Below are 18,773 nucleotides of genomic sequence, written 5' to 3'. Positions count from 1 at the left end.
TAATGTTCTTTTATGCTCACGCTATTATATTGTGTTACCTGGTATTAGAGAGGTACTGAGTTTGCTCACTTGTGTAATTAAAGAGTGTGTCTCATGGAAATCCTCATTACCCACATGCACCTTTTTGTTCACCATCACCTCTTTAACCACTGTCCCAGTCACTGCAGTAACAGCAATTACAGCAATGTTCCTTAAAATCTCTGAAACAAAACAACCAAAGCTTTTGCTGATAACATTTTCTGTATCAGCAGGTTTAGTATTTTGTTCAGTACTGAGCAACAGGAAATGTCTGTTAACTCCAGAGGTGCATCACTCCTGGGCTGGTCCTGAAAATCACCCTTCTGAATCAGTGTTCTACCCCCAGTTATCAAATTATATAAAACACCACTGACCTAGTACAAAGCAACAATAGCCAGAAAAATCCAAGAGAATGGAAGTCTATTATGTCACTTTATCATTACTCACATATTTTCAGTCAGGATATCCAGTGGACAGTTGTTTGCATTCCCAAATTACTCATATATGTCCACTTGACCCCTTTATTGTTTAGTCTCACATAGCATTTACCTGGGGAAAATGAGGGCCTATATTATATCATCGAACGCTTAAAAAAGCAAACACTGACTGATTGATCCAATTTAAGTGAAAGCTTACACTCTCGAACTGTCAGATTAGCGATTTTTTTCCCAGGGAAAAAAATCGCTGATCCAAAACACATACACACAACACAAGCACACCAAACAAACAGAAATCCACACACATACACCTAAAATCTGATACCTAACCCTACACTAAACTATGCACACACCACTAACTACCCACTTACCTTAACCCAAACTCTAACCCTAAGGTCCGTCACTATCGCACACTCACCTCACTTGCTCCCTAACCCTAACTCACTTAAATCCACCCTAACCCTCATGTCCACTCAATCGCACACACATCTAACCCGAGCCCTAACCCTAACTCACCTAAATCACCTTAACACTCACATCCACACAATCGCACACTTACCTGAATCCGACCAGTAACTTCCCACCATAACACTGAAAATACTGAAGCAACAGAAACGGACAACCAAATTCTTTCCCTAGGAAAAAATTTGAGTTTCTGCTGCTTCGATATTTTGCAGTTTCACGAAAATAAGTTCAATCAATCAGCGTTCGCTTTTTTAAGCATTCGAGGATATAATATAGACCCGAAAATGAACCAACAAACTCACTCATGAAGTCAAACACCACAGCTTATAAGCAACAATCTCCTTATCTTGATCTTAACAAAAACACTTTAAAATCTTTACTTCATAGGTTCACAGGCATGTACTAGGCTAATGGCCCTGGAGCCTTTACAAGACTAGCTCATAATAATGCCCTGGCATCGTGCCACCTAACATTAGTTCCCAGTGCCACTATCAAGTACAGACACTGCAGTGATCCCTGAGGTGAACTTTCTATTTCCCATCCACTCATCATGATTTCTCTTGAAGAGGGCCAGTGAGGTGCTCTGCTTGACATGTATGGGAAGTCTATTTCAGAGCATGGGCAGTCTCTGGGTTATGAACCTGTCCCTCCAGCATGTTCTTTTGATTGTGATAATGAGGCTGAGGTCTCTGGAGTGTGTGTGGTGTGGGGGGATTTGGATTTCTTTAGATGTAGCACTTCTAAAAGAGCTGGGTCAGACATGGCTTTGTAAGTCAAGCAGAGATCGCCTCTTAGTAGACGATATGAGACAGAGAATAGCTGGAGTTTTCTGAGTCTGTCCATGTAGGACATGTGTTTTAGGCCTATGATACTCTTCATGAGATACTTTTGTGGCCTTTCCAGCTGTTGCATGTGTCTAGTGAGGTACATACCAAATGAGGCATTCTACTCGATGACTGGCCTAATGAGGGAAAAGTACAGCGAGATGAGGACCTATTTCTTCCTGGATGCAAAACCCTTGGTAATGAGATGTGTCACATAAGAAGTTCTGATCACAGTGGCAATGTGGTGGTCGAAGGAGAGATTACTGTCAACCTGTGTCCCCAGATCTCTTATAACGCCTTCAGTGTTCAGTGGGCTCCCATTGATGTGGGAACTGAGTTTTTCCCAAAGGGGATGACGACGCATTTTTTGGCATTAAGCTTAAGGCCATGGTTTCGACACTAGTCATTGGTCTCAGTGAGGCCTTTCTGTAGGATATCAACATCAATTGGGGAGTTAATAATGGCTCTCAGCTTGCAGTCGTCTGTGAAATTGGTCAGCCAGAGTCCCTCCATGTTGGCCTGGACTTCTGAGAAGTAGATAAGAAACAGGAGAGGACCTAGGTCCAATCCCTGTGGGACTCCACTCGTGACTGTTCAGTCTGACTTGGAGTCCGCTACTTTCACACTGTGGGTTCTATCTGTGAGCCAATTTTCAACCTACCTAGTGATATAGGGGTTGATACCTAGTTTGGTGAGTTTAACAATAATTCCTGAGTAGGGAATGGTATCAAAGGCCTTGGCCAGATCAAGGTAGGCTGTATGAACTGCCTTGCCCTCATCCACAGCTTTGGTGACTGACTCAGAGAAGTCAACCAGGTTGAGCAGGCATGATCTATCTTCACAAAACCAAATTGCGTGGGATCTAGAGTTTCGAGATTCCCTATATCCTTGTTAATTACGTCCATGATGATGAGCTCCATAGCCTTACATATCAGACTCATCAGGCTAATGTAGCGATAATTCCCAGGGTCTGTAGTCACTCCCCCTTTATGGAGAGGGATGAATGCAGCAGTGCGCCATTAGGTAGGGACAAAGCCTGAGGTGAGGCTGTGACTGAACAGGGCACACAGATGTGGTGCCAGTTCACTTTCTAGTTCATGTAGAACACATCCAGAGATATTGTCGGGTCCCATGGAAGCTGTATTCTTGGCCTTGGACAATGCAGCTTTGACCTGTGCTGCAGTAATGCTGGGTGCCTGGCATTGCTCCGGTATTGTGATTGGTCCTTTGGGGGGGAAGAGGGGTAAAGTTGGCACTGAATCTGTCAGCCAGTATGTTGGCAGTATCTGTTGGCTCAGTATAGGAGGTACCATTGTGCAGTAACTCATTGCAAACATGGGTATTGCCATGGAGATTCTTGATATAACTATAGAATGCATTGTTCTGTCTTCATAGCTGGCTTTAGAGGTTTTGATGAGGGATCTCAACTTTTTTGTTGAGGTTAATACGGGAGTTTTTCCAGTCTTGGGACTTCACCTTTTTCTGCAACAGTTTCTTCCTTCTGTTGTAGAGTTTATTAATGGCAGAGGACCACCCAACTGGCTTCCTTTTGTTGATTTTGTAATATTGTTAAAAGCCACCCTTTTACTGTATGTACATGACATATTCATATATGTAGTCCCATAACGTATGTGCATTTTAAAGCACTATCAAGACTGGGGAGAGTCAGTTACAAAATTATATGGATGCCTTCAAGGCTTGCAAGAGTGAGCATATCCAATGACAATTAATGGATACCTGTAAATAGATTGACAGCACTTTCATCAAGTGCTGAACAATCAAAAGAAAGAGGATAAAAAAGTTTTGCCAGACCTTAGAGGTTACTTTTTTTCCCCAAGGGGAAACCCCAACGTAACCCCTATGTGGGGGTCCATCTCAAACTTCCCAGACTAAAATATACCTACTCCATGGTTACACAACACTGGAGAAAAAAAGACTCTGCTGTCAGTGAAAGTTGTTCTGCTCCTTTTCATTTCATCATAGAAAGTGCTGTTGGTCGAATGACAGGAACCCACAATTCATGAAGGATATAAATTTATAGGAAGGACTCAGTATGAAGAATGTCTAAGAAGCCTAACTAAACATGACCTGGCATAGCAACTTACAAACTAAAGTGAACTTCACCAGCTGTAATGTACCTAAGCAGAGGATATTACCAATGTATTTTTATTTAGGCAACACTTGTACTGCAAACCTGACAAAAAATTTTCTAAGCAGAGTACTTTGTCTAGCAGCTTCAGTAAACCCCTTATGTTACCTGTAAGGTACAATTCAGAATAATAAAGTTTGGGAAGAAATGCTAAAGTAAAACAAAATGCTGTTCTGGGCAAAGAATAACCAATATATTCTTACTGTACAGCAGTTATGTACAAACCTTCCTAGTTAGGTCAAATGATTGGGTTCCCCCCACTCAACCATCCGTTATATAATATTTTTCTCAGAACCTCCCATGTATGGACCAGATACATTCAGTGATGGCACGTGTTGCAACATCATGCACTGACTACAAAGGTGTTCCTGGCCACCGAGCACGCAGACTTCACACTCAACCACTGCCTGTAAATCAGTGATGCTTGAACTGCTAACAAGTAATGTATACATATATACCTGCCTTTCACACAGAGGAAGACAGCAAGAGGGTATTTGTTAACCAGGAAGGTGGTTTTCCTTACATATAGCAACAATATGTTTATTATAGATAACATCAGGGACCCTGCTTGATGGGAATTATGAATGGACTGAATCACATGCAATAAATCCAACAGGATGGAAAGAGTCACGGATACAGAACCGAACCAGGTTCAGTACTAAAATACAAGTACTAAAGAAAGCTCCACTCACTTTTTAGGTATCATATACAGAATTTGGTTTAGGTATCCCAAAATAGATTTTTATTATTTAGCCAAATAAGAAATGCCCTTCCCCACCCACTACCACCACCACCACATCTTCAAGGCTAAAAAGACTGCCTATTGCTATAAAAGATCGATAAGGAGCTCCATTCTTGGAGGGGAGGGTTGTGACCCCTGACCTATAAGTGGAACTAAGTTCCTCAACCTGGCAGCAAAGCATACATCAAAAAGATATGAGATGGATTCAGCTGCAGGAGGAATGGGAGACCCAACAAGAGGGTAGTGAGAGCTGTCCAACAATCTGGAGAGAGCAAATAGGAGTTTAACATTGGTAAATATAAGAAACAAACTGGTGCCTCTGCAGTCACGGACACCTGGTAGTCCACTGCAATGCTTGCATCCTCATTCACAGAAACAGCACCATGAAGACAGCAGCAACCACCAAGTCCAGACATTGATGTAGGGTGCTGTCCTGGATCAGATGCTACATCTTCACCCAGGCCTCTAAAGTCATGACTTGCTGGGTACTCACCATGAACATGAATTACCAGCAGCAGAGAGTGACATTTATGTGCTTATAAGGACACTCCTCTGGGGTCAGAGAGAATTTTTCCTAGTTTATGGTCAGAGCCAGTGATTCCAACCAAAGCACATCCACTCCATGACACTTCCAGAGAGTTGACTCCAGGGTGCTTCCAGAGAGTCCAGCAATACAGTGTCAATGACTAATCAAGCAACACAACACATTTGAAGCTGGAAGATCAGAAGGCTGTAGATTCATTTCCCATATCAAGTGCATTGATTAATTTCCCAGTAGTCTTGACTGCATTGCAGCTTAAGGGGGTTCTGCATTCCTGAGTGTGTCACCATTTAGATTAGACTTTAAACTGAAGCCCCATCTGACTGAAATGGAAGTAGCATAGGTGGATGTAAAGAACTCAAAGTACTTAGATGAAAGAGAAGAGAAGTTTCTCTAGTACTCTTCACAAATTTCCTCTACTCAGTTTGTATTGTAAACTACCTCAGGTATCCCTTGAAAACAGAATACATACCTTGTGGGACTAAACCAGTTAACAATAAATAAATACATAAATAAATAAATAATGAATGGGGCTACCAGAAGCTAGCTGTCCAAGCAGGGGAACACATGGAAATCCTTCTCTTGCAAGGTTTCAGTTGCCATAGAAAAACTTGGTAAATATTCTGGCAGTTCAGGAAAGCCCAAACAACAATAATTTGTAATAGAAGTGATGCCCGACCAGACTGAAATTGAGGAACTGTCGGTGTGGATACCAAACAATGGTATGTTGAAAGATATCTCTCATGCCAATTTAACAGTTCCCAGGTGCCCTGACGTATCAAGGTCATGACACCCTGCAGATCCATAATCCAAAACAGCATGCACTAGATTTGTTGAATGAAGCCACTGAGGTCCACATTGGGACAGAATTTATCAGCCCCCTTTCAAACGAGAATGGTGAAAAAAAACGTTGCTCCTGTTTTTAATATAGGTCAATGCCTATGACCTACAATGACAAAGTCTAATCTGTATTTCAGGTGAGAACTTAAGAGTTTACAGACATGGTAGATTATGACCATAGCTGGAAAATGATGGTCTATTGTGACAGCTCCCAAAGTAGGAAAATATGAAAAAAACACCTTTATGGGCAGTTCATATCTACAGTTAGAAATCCTGTGGCTGGACTGATGGAGTTATCATCTTCCATGACTTGATTGGCACAGACAAAGATATGATCAAGTGATGCTTCACAGTCTTCCTCTGGCAGCAAAGGGGTTTTTCATGTTTTGGGAATAGACTTGACTGGAAGATGACGGGGAACAGACCAGGACAGGGGTACCATAAAGCTTTTCAACAATGGTGATGGGTCTACTCCCTCCTTAATAAGTCATCCACCAGGGCTTGCAAAATCTAGCCAAAGAGCCAAACAACACTTCCCTTAACTAGGTGTTCAGTGCTTTGATTCATAGTTCCTCCTTCGGAAAGGACAATCTCATTTATGCTATCATGTGTAAATACATTATCAAGCCTGCTGCTTCAGCCTAAGCATCAATGCAATCAAAATTGAAAAAAATGTTACATGGAAGTCCACTCTGGAAGCCACAGCAGAGTCTTGACCAGGTCATTTTATGTACAGAGTCACAGAGGTTAATGAGCTTTCCCAATGCTACTGAGAAATGGAATTTTGGAAAGAGAAATAAACAGTTAAGTGCTCTAAGGGAAATAAACAATTAAACGTTCTAAGGGAAATAAACAGTTAAGTACTCTAAGCCCTAGTGTGTCAGAGGATTGTAGTCTCTTGTCATAGCAGTCCAGAGCTAAGATTTGGCTTCTTTTTCTACTGGCAACAAAGCAAAATGTTAGGGTCTCTGAAATCTGTACTGACTGATTAGTTCACAGTAAAGTCAGCCCATTGATGCCTGGTGAGAGACTCACTCTATTCAGTCAGAGGCTTGTAAAGGGCATCCACTATCTTGGAAGCCACAGAAGCAAAGCCTAGCAGATTTCAGACTGCCAAGACAGCATCCTTGATCACTAGCTCCCTCTTTGGTGATAAACCAGGGCTCCTCCTCTTCCTCCTCCTTACCTAGATGCACATTTGGATGTATTTGGGAAGAAAAAAATGGGAGGCCTGAGGCCAATGCACAGAAGGTCTCATGATGTCTCCCAAGGAATGGCTCTTGTGGTAGGAAGAATTCCAAGTCTACATCCATGTCAGAAACAGTAGTCTTTAGGTTCTCAGTCTTTTCATAGGATTGTGACAGCTAACCACCACTAGCTTTGGAAATTAGCTTGTGCATTAACTTAAGTGGTGGTGCTGCGGTATCGTTGTCACCTCACAGTTAGACGTTGCCCGTTCGATTCTCAGTTAGAGCGTCTTCTGTGTGGCGACATGCATGAATGGGCGTTCTTTCGTTGAAGGTTGTGCGTTAGGCCCGGCAAGCCAGCACGTAAAACTCTACTGCCAATCAATAGCGGACCGGAGTTCTGCGGTGGCGACCCCTAACCGGGAAAAGCCGAAAGACACAAACAAACAAATAAACAATTAACTTAAGCAAACACAAGCATATGAAGGTTGCATACTAGTTGCAAGGTAATAGGATCCAGTTTCTGCAGTTCATTCTCCAGTGGAGGAGTGAAAGTGAGAAAGGCCTGTCCCAGCACTTGCATCACTCTGTAATCCCTATGTCATTCTGCTGGATAACATAATGACTCCTTCTCAGATGCAGCCAAGAGATCTTGCTGATCATGGGTGGCTTATGGAGGGGAGACCTAGGTCCTGAGTATCCCCAGCCAATAATGAGTTTAATCTAGAGACCAGTCCTCATGATCAGGCTCAAGCTCTGGTCAATTAATTGGAAACTAGACGGTGTTCACACCCCAGGACAAATCTCATATCACATCCCAGAACAAATCTCATAAGCCTAGAGACTGACCATGCCTCCTACATGCCCTTCATCAGCTGTCAAACTGAAAGCCAAGCAGAGGCTTAAACACTTGATTTGTATGAGGTCAGCACCAGCAGGACCTAGAAGGATATTTTGCAATGGTCTTTGTCTACCATGCCACCAGTCAATGCCTGTTTGGAGTTTGCATGTTCTCCCTGTGTCTCTGTGGGATTCCTCTCATGTCCAAAAAACATGCTGAGCGTCTCCATCTCAAACTCACTAGTGAATGGAGCTGTGGGGAGCATACCTCTCAACCTGGAAGCATCAAAAATCTGGACAAGACCCATGAATAATAGGTACAAATCTGCCTGCTGATTAACATCTAATTTGCATATATAACTACGTAACCCCACCCACACCAATGGAATTGTGGGATACCAACTTTCAAATGCAAACTGAAGAACGGACAACCAAAACATGGCACCAGAGTCCCCCTGCAGCCATTACAATGTCCCATTACCTGGCGATTTCTCCCCATTTACCATAAACACTAATGTGTGCATACTGCTTTACTTCTACAATGATTTTTGGATTTTATTTTTTCATTTTGCAGCACAACAATGCACAAACACTAAGACATCTGCTAAACAAAGCAATACTGTCTCACAATGAAAATAGACTTGGCATTAAAACTTCTCTGCCCTTGAAACTCGCATTCATTGAAATAGCATTGAAACCCACACACCACATCCAAAGAAAATGCATCTGGCCAGTGGTGAATAAATATTACCTTTGGGCTGTTTTCAAATCATTGGCCCCTTGCACAAAAAACAGGGAACATACATGTGTTTTTTCTTTGATACACCTTCCTGACTTTATTAAGTTATATTCCTTGTATAATACAGTACACTTGTTAGAGCGCATTTTACATTTATTGTTTGAACATTTTTCCAGTAGGCTGTACTGTAGGCAATGAAACAAAATGCATGAACCAATAATGACAAAACTGCCCAATTCAGAACATTTCCATAATAAAAGTCTACTTTCACACCCACACTATAAACAGAATGACACTAGTGTAAGCTATAGGCATCTTGCACAGCTTCTCGCACTTATTTTCAACTTCAGGTTTTTTTGGGGGGGTTGCAAAAGGTCAAAAACCAGGGACACATTTTCAACATTGCTTGTATAATTTTGGAAAGTTGCTAGAATAAAATGTGTTACCACCATGCATGTCACTAGCAAGTCTTGAACCCAGGACCCTATGCACTACAGTCAGAGCAACATACCACTATGCCAAATCAGCAGTTTCCTGAAAAAAGGGAAGACTGAAACTTAATGGCTATCATTTAGTGAATTCATTTCTCACTACTTACCATAGCTCTCAACCTCTTAGCACAAAAAACCTGGACAGACAATGCCAATAATGGGGGACTACAAATTCATTTCTCACCTCTCACCATAGCTCTCAGCTCTTAGAACAAAAAACCTTAACAAAGCTCACAAGTGGTGGCAGCTAGAGACTTACCAGGGACACATTTTAAACACTGCTTGTATAATTTTGAAAAATTGCTAGAATAAAATGTTGTGTTACCACCATGCATTTCACTGGCAAGTCTTGAACCACAGGACCCTATGCACTACAGTCAGAGCAACATACCACTATGCCAAATCAGCAGCTCCCTAAACATTAGGAACACTGAAACTTAATGGCTATCATTTAGTGAATTCAGTTCTCACTTCTCACCATAGCTCTCAACCTCTTAGCACAAAAAAACTGGACAAGGCCGATAATGGGGGAATACAAATTCAGTTCTCACTTCTCACTCACCACAGCTCTCAACTCTTAGCACAAAAAAGCTGGACAAACAACAAAGCCAATAATGGGGGAATACAAATTCTGTTCACTTCTCACCATAGCTCTCAACTCTTAGCACAAAAAAATCTGGACAAAGCTCAGAAATGGTGGTGGCTAGGGACTTTAGGCTCTTTTTACCCTGTACCTTTGAGCCTGAATATCTCTAGCCACCAGGTGTATTACATGGGGGCATTTACACACACACACACACACACACACACACACACACACACACACACACACACACACACACACACACACACACACCTTACTTTAATCCAACAATCCCCGAAACGAGTGCTGCTGCCAGTAATCCACTTCACACACACCTTACTTTGAGTCCAACAAGCCCCAAAACGAGTGCTACTGCCAATAATCCACTTCACGTTCCTTAGATAAATCCAAAACTGCACTTTCCCCCAAACGAAACGAGTGCTGCTGCCAAACTGCCGTTTTCTGCTCGCATTTGCTGATGTTTGATAAATCCAAAATGCTGCCACTCGCATTTGCTGCTGTTTGATAAATCCAAAATGCTGCTGCTGCTCCAAAACTGCTGTTTCCCACTCGCATTTGCAGCCGGAAATTATGATGCGAGCTCCTTCAGCACAATTCCGACTGGCTGATAGCCCTGACGAGGCTGACGTCATCGCACATGTGATGATGTCAGCTCCAACAGCATGATATTCAAAAAAAAAATAAAGCAAAAGAAAAAAATCGGAAATGTAGGGGTACTACGCGGGAATCGTGGCACCCCTTCATTTGGACCCCAAAACTCGGTAAAAACTGAGTAATTCGATATGGTTGAGATGTATGGTGGGCAGCAGCACAGATTCTACAGGGTGCTCTATAGGAGGAAATGTTCACAGACCAACCACTTTGGGCATCTACTGTAGTGTACAGTATCCTCAAGATAGGAGAACATGAATCACAGACTGCACTGTGGCAGGGCTAGCCACTTGATGGTGTAAAGTACAGCTCTTGGTAATTCAGTCGTGTTAATTAATGTCATCCAATGGGCATGGGTACTTGTTGGTGACAAGTGGGTTGAGCACCAGGCCTAATCCGAACTATGCCAGGGACCCATGCAAATAGTGGGAGGGGTACTTGTGCCCCTATTGGCCAGTGTGTGCCCACTATAAAGCCCAGCACTCCTAGCCAGTAAGTTACTGGTCAGGAAGTGTCCAGCTTGGGTTACCTGGGATAGCTGGACATAACATTAATCAAACTGACAACCATGAACTATGAACTGTTATACTCAATGTAGGCAAATTGACAGGATGGAGCTTGGAACTGGATAACATGATGGTACAGAGGAGGCTGAACATTTTACATATCCAAGAGATGAAATGGAAAGGCAGTGCAGAAAAGCCACTTGGCTTGGGATCCCAAGCCTACATCCCAGGAATAGGACAGAGAAATGGTGTGGGAATTGTGGTGAGAGAGAGGCTTCAGAAGGCAGTCAGGGATGTCATCTGAATTAGTGAAAGACTCATTGCATTCAGAATCCAGCCTAATGATAGGACAGTATTCAAAATCTCAGCCTAAGCCTCACAGTAATGTTATGATAGTGAAGAGAAGAGTGCATTCAGACAATAGTTGCAGAACCTACTTGATAAAGCATAATAACATGAGTTTGTCCCTGCATTCTTTCTGGCTTTGTCCAGATTTTTTGCACTGAGATGTTGAGAGGTATGAGAAAGGCATATCCCAGATGGCTGTTAAATAAGCATACTCATACCAGTGTACAAGAACAAATGGGACATCCATAACTATGGGCAGTACAGATGTATTAAATTCCTGTCACACTGCATAAAAATTCTGGAAAGTGTGACTGATACATGGATACACAGAATAGTAGAAAATAAGACGGGAGATGAACAATATGGATTCAGATCAGGATGCAAAGCAACTGACCCAATGTTTGCAGTGAGACAGATAGTTGAGGAGAGGCAAGAGATGAGTAAAGAGTCTGATTGGGCATTCAGACTTAGAGAAAGCATATGACAAGGTCCCAAGAAAGCTGATTTGGGTAATCCAATGGTGGTTCGAAGTCCCACAAATACTGGTAGAATTAGTGCAGGCTATGTACAAGGACCTAATGACTCAAGTACAAACAAAGTTCTGTCTCATAATGGGTTTCCCAGTGGAAGTTGGTGTGCATCAGGGTTCAGCTCTGAGCCCATTACTGTTCTTACTGGTAATGGAATACATTAGCAAACAGATCAGAGGGGACCATTCAACAAAGCTGCTGTAAGTATCGGGGAATGGAATGCAAAACTGAAGGCACTTTGTATGAAACAGAGTGCAGGCAAGACAATGGTAATGGCAGCAAATGATGGATTTCAGAAAAAAGCGGAAAATTGAGATAGAAGGGAAGACAGTGGAACAGGCTCACAGCTTCAAATATCTGGGAGGGGTGGTTGAGGAGAAAGGAAGTCTGAATGAAGAAGTTAAAGCTAGAATGCAAGGGGCTGCAACCAAATGACACAGCGTGCCATGCGGAGTGTATGACAGAAGAATGCCAAAGAAGCTAAAAAGTAAGGTGTACAAAACAGTGGTGTGAGAAGTACTACTGTATGGTAGAGAAACCTGGGCTACAGGGGATGTAAATAAAGTGCCTGAGATGGGTGGCAGGATGCACACTGTGGGACACATGAAGAAATAAGGGGATTAAGAGCAGAAGCTCCAATTTTAGAAAAGATCAAAAAGAACAGATTATGCTGGTTCAGGCACATGTGCAGAAAAGCAGAACACAATTTGGTGAAGAATATTTGGGACAGACAGGAAGAAGACAAGAGGAAATGAAGGCATCCAGCAAAGAGGTGGATGGATTGTGTGATAGACGATCTGCTACACTTAATGCAAAGAAGGCAGGAGTGTGGCACTGAATTCAGAGACATGGCAGTAGTTAACACAACATCACAAACCCATGTAGAAAATGGGAAAAGGGGGGTTGATGACGATGATGATTTTCTTCAGGACAACTAGGATCTGGCCTACCTTCTGAACTTTAGCCTTGTGGCAGTGCTTCAGCTGAGGCCTTGTCTTATAACTATGGTAAATAATCAGGCCTAAAGCCTGGCTTTCTTTTTGCTTTGACCTTGTATTCTAATTAGAAAAGGAAATCACTGTTCTACTGTATTTATTTGCATTTTGTTTCCTCTGGTTTTGGATTCCGTTTTATTTTACAGTTTATTTAAATAGGCCACCACAGCTGATATGCAGTTCTCTAGTCTGAGAAACGTCATTTTTATGCCCGTCTCACTGAACGGCCAGATGGTAATAATGGAAACGTTCATGAACTGGGTTACATAATGGCTATGTATGCCCTATACAGTTTCAATATGCAGCCTCAATTTATTTGTCGGTGTCTCCAGTCACACTTATGCAACTCCTACTACTTACTTAATTGTTCCTTCTACTCACATGCCCAGTCACTGAAAAGGATATTTAGAACAACTTATTTTCTAATTTTTATTATATAACCTAGCAACAATGGCATTATTAAGGGCGTATGCAGAATAATGAAAATGTATATAAATTGTATCACTGTACTGCATGAAGGGCATAAGCAGTCCTTCCTTGCACCCCAAATGTGTCCTTTGCTTGAATTCTGATCAAGGTACTGGACATATAGTCAGTGCAGAAGGAAAGGAGTAGCTGACAGCAAGCTCTTCTTACATGGAAAGGGGGGATATGCTTACTACTGCTGCAGTGACCCATAAGGGAAAACCCTTGGGAAAAAAACAGGCAAATGAGGCAACAACAAGGTAATTTTCCATAGTGTGAAACTTGTGGAATACTTATACGGTTAGTACCTGATGGCAATACTTGTTCTCCTTAAAGGGCATACCTTATGTGTAAGTTAACAGTAAAAGATGCAATCCTGCAGTGTGATGGACTCTGCAGCAGACAGTATTAATGGGCAGCATTGGCCATTGGTAGATCTTTAAGGCTTTGATGTTAGCAGGGGCCCAAAATCAATACACCAACAATAAAATACCTGTATAACTCCCAGCGCTGCTTCAATGATAAATTCCAAATGTCCTGAATGTTTACAGCTTCAGCTTCACTCATATGGGTTGTTTTCTTCAGTTCTATTTTTAACAGCTTCTTAAGTTTCTTCCTCGTCTTTCCAGTTATCTGTTTCAAATACAAGATGAAAATGTGAATTATGAAGCTGCTTATCTAACAAAAGGCAGAAGCAAATAACAGGTTAATGCCATCAGCAGTAAATACTTCAGGTATTTTAATATTTACCATATGATTTCATTTTCAGTAGTCATTATTTAACACTAACAAAACAGAAATTATAGGAATGGAATTCCACCTTTATATGTGTGATAGCCTGATACTGCAATATATAACAGTCACAAATACTGGAGGTACCAGAATTTTTACGGAGCAGCATATTTTTTTCCCTGGGAAAAAATTTGCTGTTCCGTATGTTCATGTTTTTGTGGTTTCGACATTATCGGTTCGCTCTTGTCATCGTCCGATAATGTGATATAGTTTTATACACACACACACACACACACACACACACACACACACACACACACACACACACACACACACAGATTAGAGGTATTTTTAGTGTGTGTGCGTGTGCACATGTCTGTACCCCATTCTCTTCCAAATATTAAGGCCATTCATTGCCAACACAACAAATCCATGCATAATGGAGGAAACACTGAGGAAAAAAAGATTTAATCCAGGCCTACCACAGGCATCATAAGATAAAGACATAATGCTTGCTCTCTCTCGCTTTCTCTATCTCTCTGATAAGCCACTGCCACTGAGTTAAGTTCAGCTCTGGGATGACAAATAGAATGAGTCTCTGGGCCTGAGTTAAACAACAGAAACAAGCCTGAGGACTCAGTGATATATTCTGTCTTAGGTGGCTTGGAACCATGTGCTCAACTGCATAGTCTAGACAGTACCCATGTTTCATTCTCAAAGACAAATGTCAGGGGTTGCCTGTAAGACGTTGCTCACTGTCATCCACACATACTGATGAGGAGTGTCATCTATTCTCTTTAGAGGAGGGGTGATGGTCACTACAGCAAATATGAAAGCTATATGGCTGCTGTATTTTAGCTGGACTTAGAAGGTGAAAGTTTGGTCAAGACCAATGCTTGTGCTCCCTTAGCTCACTCCTGACTGGCTCTTGCCTGGTTGTGTGCTAGATTTTCCAACCAATGTCTGCACTGGATTCCCCTCATTGTTGCCTGCTTGCAAGCATTAAGGGGGCCTTTGGCATCTTACAATGATGTGGCTGGATAGCTGAGTTAAACAGCTGGCAATTGCTGCATACCTCAGTGGTCTGTTCTAATTTGAGGCAAACAAGGCAGCTCTTTTGCTGACTCTAAAGTAATATGAAGCCAAGTACACTTACAAGGTTTAGACTTTTTGGTTCTCAAACCAAGGAACTTTGCAGTTACTTGTGTTAGGATGAGTTATGGCATCTGCATAAGCAGCTAGAAAGTACTGGGGAACCTGAGGCTATGCAATTTCCCTTTATACTGCAGCAGGGATAACCTGACATATGTTGGTAGAGGGGTGTGCACCCCCCAAATGTGGAACTTAAGAAGTATTAATAAGTAGGTGATAAGAGGGTCCTAGGAAACAAACTCCAACTGACAACCTACTGCTGATGGCCCCTAAAGTAAGCTCTGTCTGATACAATGAGGTCACTGGGAAGAGGATTATATGGCTTGGAATGGTGACAGATACACCCAAATTCTGGAAATAGCAACAAATGACTTGTATGATCAGAACAATGCTGAATACTAGACAAAAATGAAACATATTGGACTGAACTTTAAAGACAATCCCCTGAAAACAGAACTACTGAGTCTTCATGTGAGGTGTACATCTACATAGTCATAATTATCACACATGCAAAGGAAAACTAAATCCCTTTGTGAACTGTGAGAATTGTGCCTGAAAGAATTTTCTTTTTTTCAAAGAATGCATTCAGATACATATGAACCAGAGTGGGACAGTCTGATCACCTTTTCTGATACTAACATACCAAAAGGGATAAAGTTCCAAGTTCTTCTGAGACAAAATGCCATCTTCTGACAAATCCTTGAGATACTATTCCCAGAGGAAACAAAATGGAGATAGTAATGGGAATTTGTGTCTTTCGGCTTTTCCCGGTTAGGGGTTGCCATAGTGGAACTTTGGTCCGCTAATGATTGGCAGTAGATTTTTACATGCCAGGTTGCCGGCCCTGATGCACAACCTTCAACAAAGGTACGCCCATTCACGCATGTCTCCACACAGAAGACGCTCTAGCTGAGAATCGAACAAGACAACATCTTACTGTGAGGCGACAATGCTACCACTGCACAACAACCGCAGTGGAGATAGTAATGGTAATGAAAAGGAATATTCTTGAAAGTAAACCTTACAATGTCAAATATCCACGAACCTCACACAGGAAACAGGAAAGATGCATCTACCACCTACACAACCCAAATAAAAGAGGTGTTAAAAAGGGAAAAAAATGAAAGAAGTGACAGAAACTGAAGAACTGAGTAGCAGCAGTTGCCAAAGGAAGAATTTACTTTAATGACCACTTGTGTCCACATTGGGATTAAGTAGCAGTTTATACAGAATTGCAGTAAGTATGAAAAAAATGCAATTTTGCCTTTGGCATATTTACATATAAAATGAAACTAACCTACTTGATATCCTTGACAAAAGGCCATCCTTCTAAAACAATATTCTGCACCTTAGTTACTGAAAAACTGCATATTAAACTAAAGCAATCACTGCTAACTCTGCAATGCACAGGGATACACCTCTGTGATCCAGGAGATTAGAAATCTAATAATGTGGCTGGACACTTCAGAAGGTGCTGGAAGGGTGGGACTGGATCAAGTATGTGATACTGACTATTCTTTCTCAGAGGGTCTATGTGGGGTTTTACCACTGTAGGGGTTCTCTCTAACAGAGGTGACATCTCATAAATGCACTGCCAACAGTATTAGAAAGGATGGGCAGGTGCTCAGCAGTCCTAAGTACAGAAGTGTGACAGGATGTTCACAGAACATTAATGTATGCTTACCCAATTGTGCCCACTTTCAAACTGTCATTTCCTTGCATAAAGAAAAAAAATTCCTCTCCTCAGACACTGCCCAATGTCGCTTTCACTGAGACAGAGTTAACCAGAGAAGGGAATGAGCATCTGTGGAAAATGGAAACAAAAAATGGATCTGTGTTGTGTAAACCTCAACATAGCATTAGCATTTATAAACATATGTTACTGCTAAAATTAATATATTCTGGTGCTAAGGATACAAAAGCAGTAACCTTGTAGATCCACAAAGATTCTTTCTTACAAGTTGTGTATCTCTGCAACGTTGCTGCCCTTATCATAAAATAAAAATATTGACATATACATAGGTACAGAGATCTAGTTTTAAGCTGGTCATCCTGTAGGAATCTGTCCTTGTCCCCATTCCTTGAGCAGATGCTGATGATGTAAGCTTTCACATATGTTTATAAAAGCTAAAGCTATGTTGAGGATTACAGGGATTCCCTTGGCCTAACAGACTACAAAAAATAGTTAATTTGCTGATAATTTAATTCTGTGTTTAACTAATCCATAGTATGACCTACCAATATTGCTCAGAAACTTGAACATGTTCAATGTTCAGTGAGTACTCCAGCTTTACTCCGTAGCATATTGCCTACTCCGAGGTGATCTCTGCCTAACATATAAAGCTATGTCAAACCCAGAGCTGCTGGACATGCTACAGCTAAAGAAATCCCAATCCCTCCAAGCTACACGCTCTAGGGACCTAAACCTTGTCACCACAATAAACAGGACATGCTGGAGGGATAGATTCCTGTCCCAGAGCTTCCCATACTCTGGAACAGGCTACCCATCTATGTCAAGCAAAGTTCTTCATTAGCACTCTTCGAGAAAAATCTTGATGAGTTGATGGGAAATAGGAAATACACCCCAGGGATCACTTCTGTGTCTCTGCTCGACAATGGCACAGGAAAATAACTTTCTTGGGTGGCATAAGCCAGGGAACCTTGTTGGCTAGGCTTACATAGGGCCTTGGACCGATAGCCTAGTACCTACCTATGAACCTATGAGTTATAAAAATAACTCAAAAACCCTGAGCATACTAAGACGTTTACAGTATTTTAACCCTGGTTCAAATGCTTTTAAGCCAAACCATAAATCTATAGCTCTTTTAAAGGCAATCATACTTCCTGCAATTCTAATTCTCATAGGTAAGTTATTCCACACACACTCTGTCATGAAATTAAGGAAAGAAGTCATGTGACATGAACTAGATTTTGGGAAATCTATTAAGAGTCCATTATTTCTTGTCAGATCAGAACAATTCAAGAAACTAACTCCCAATGTGGCATACACAGCCTCATCCACTATGCATCTATCTAAACAATAGAACAAGACCTCCTTGGATCAACCTACAACTAACACAAAACAAGGATAAGCTCTTCCGTCTGTCCTTATAAGGGAGATACCCTATCCCTGCTACCATTCTAATAAATGATCTTCAAACATGTATGTACGGATTACAGACACAAAAAGACACACAATACTCAACCGTCAGTCTCAGTGCTGAATTGTATAAAGTTTGAAGGACTTCAACTGCCTGAATAACAAAACAATGTCTGATGTTACATAAAATACCATAACACCTACCAATCGCAATAGAAACATGATCAGTAAAGTTCAACCTAGCATCACCAACGACGATTCTTAGGTCTTTTACAGATTTGCTCAATTAGAATCTGGCCATCTAGGGCATATGGGTGCCTACAATTATGTTCCCCAAAATACATAACACTGCATTTCCATTTTTGTTAGCTTGCGAGTATACAAATCAATGAAAATAAAACTATAGCCATCCCTGTA

The 18,773-nt window shown here is 41.5% G+C and overlaps 1 protein-coding gene across 1 annotated transcript in view; it reads right to left on the bottom strand.

Moving 5' to 3' along the window:
• The window catches only part of LOC122796296 (NFX1-type zinc finger-containing protein 1-like), a 609,414-nt gene that overhangs the window by 74,898 nt on the left and 515,743 nt on the right, over nt 1–18,773 (bottom strand). The window contains exon 13 of the mRNA XM_044064663.1: nt 13,866–14,005. Coding sequence (XP_043920598.1) covers nt 13,866–14,005 — 140 coding nt within the window. The remainder of the gene's footprint in view (nt 1–13,865; nt 14,006–18,773) is intronic.

This window comes from Protopterus annectens, chromosome 3.part0 (genome assembly GCF_019279795.1).
Source record: "Protopterus annectens isolate FY-2018-M chromosome 3.part0, PAN1.0, whole genome shotgun sequence".
NCBI lineage: Eukaryota > Metazoa > Chordata > Ceratodontiformes > Protopteridae > Protopterus > Protopterus annectens.
The sequence above is the reverse complement of the archived record's forward strand: the minus strand, read 5'-3'. Positions and strand labels throughout refer to the sequence as shown.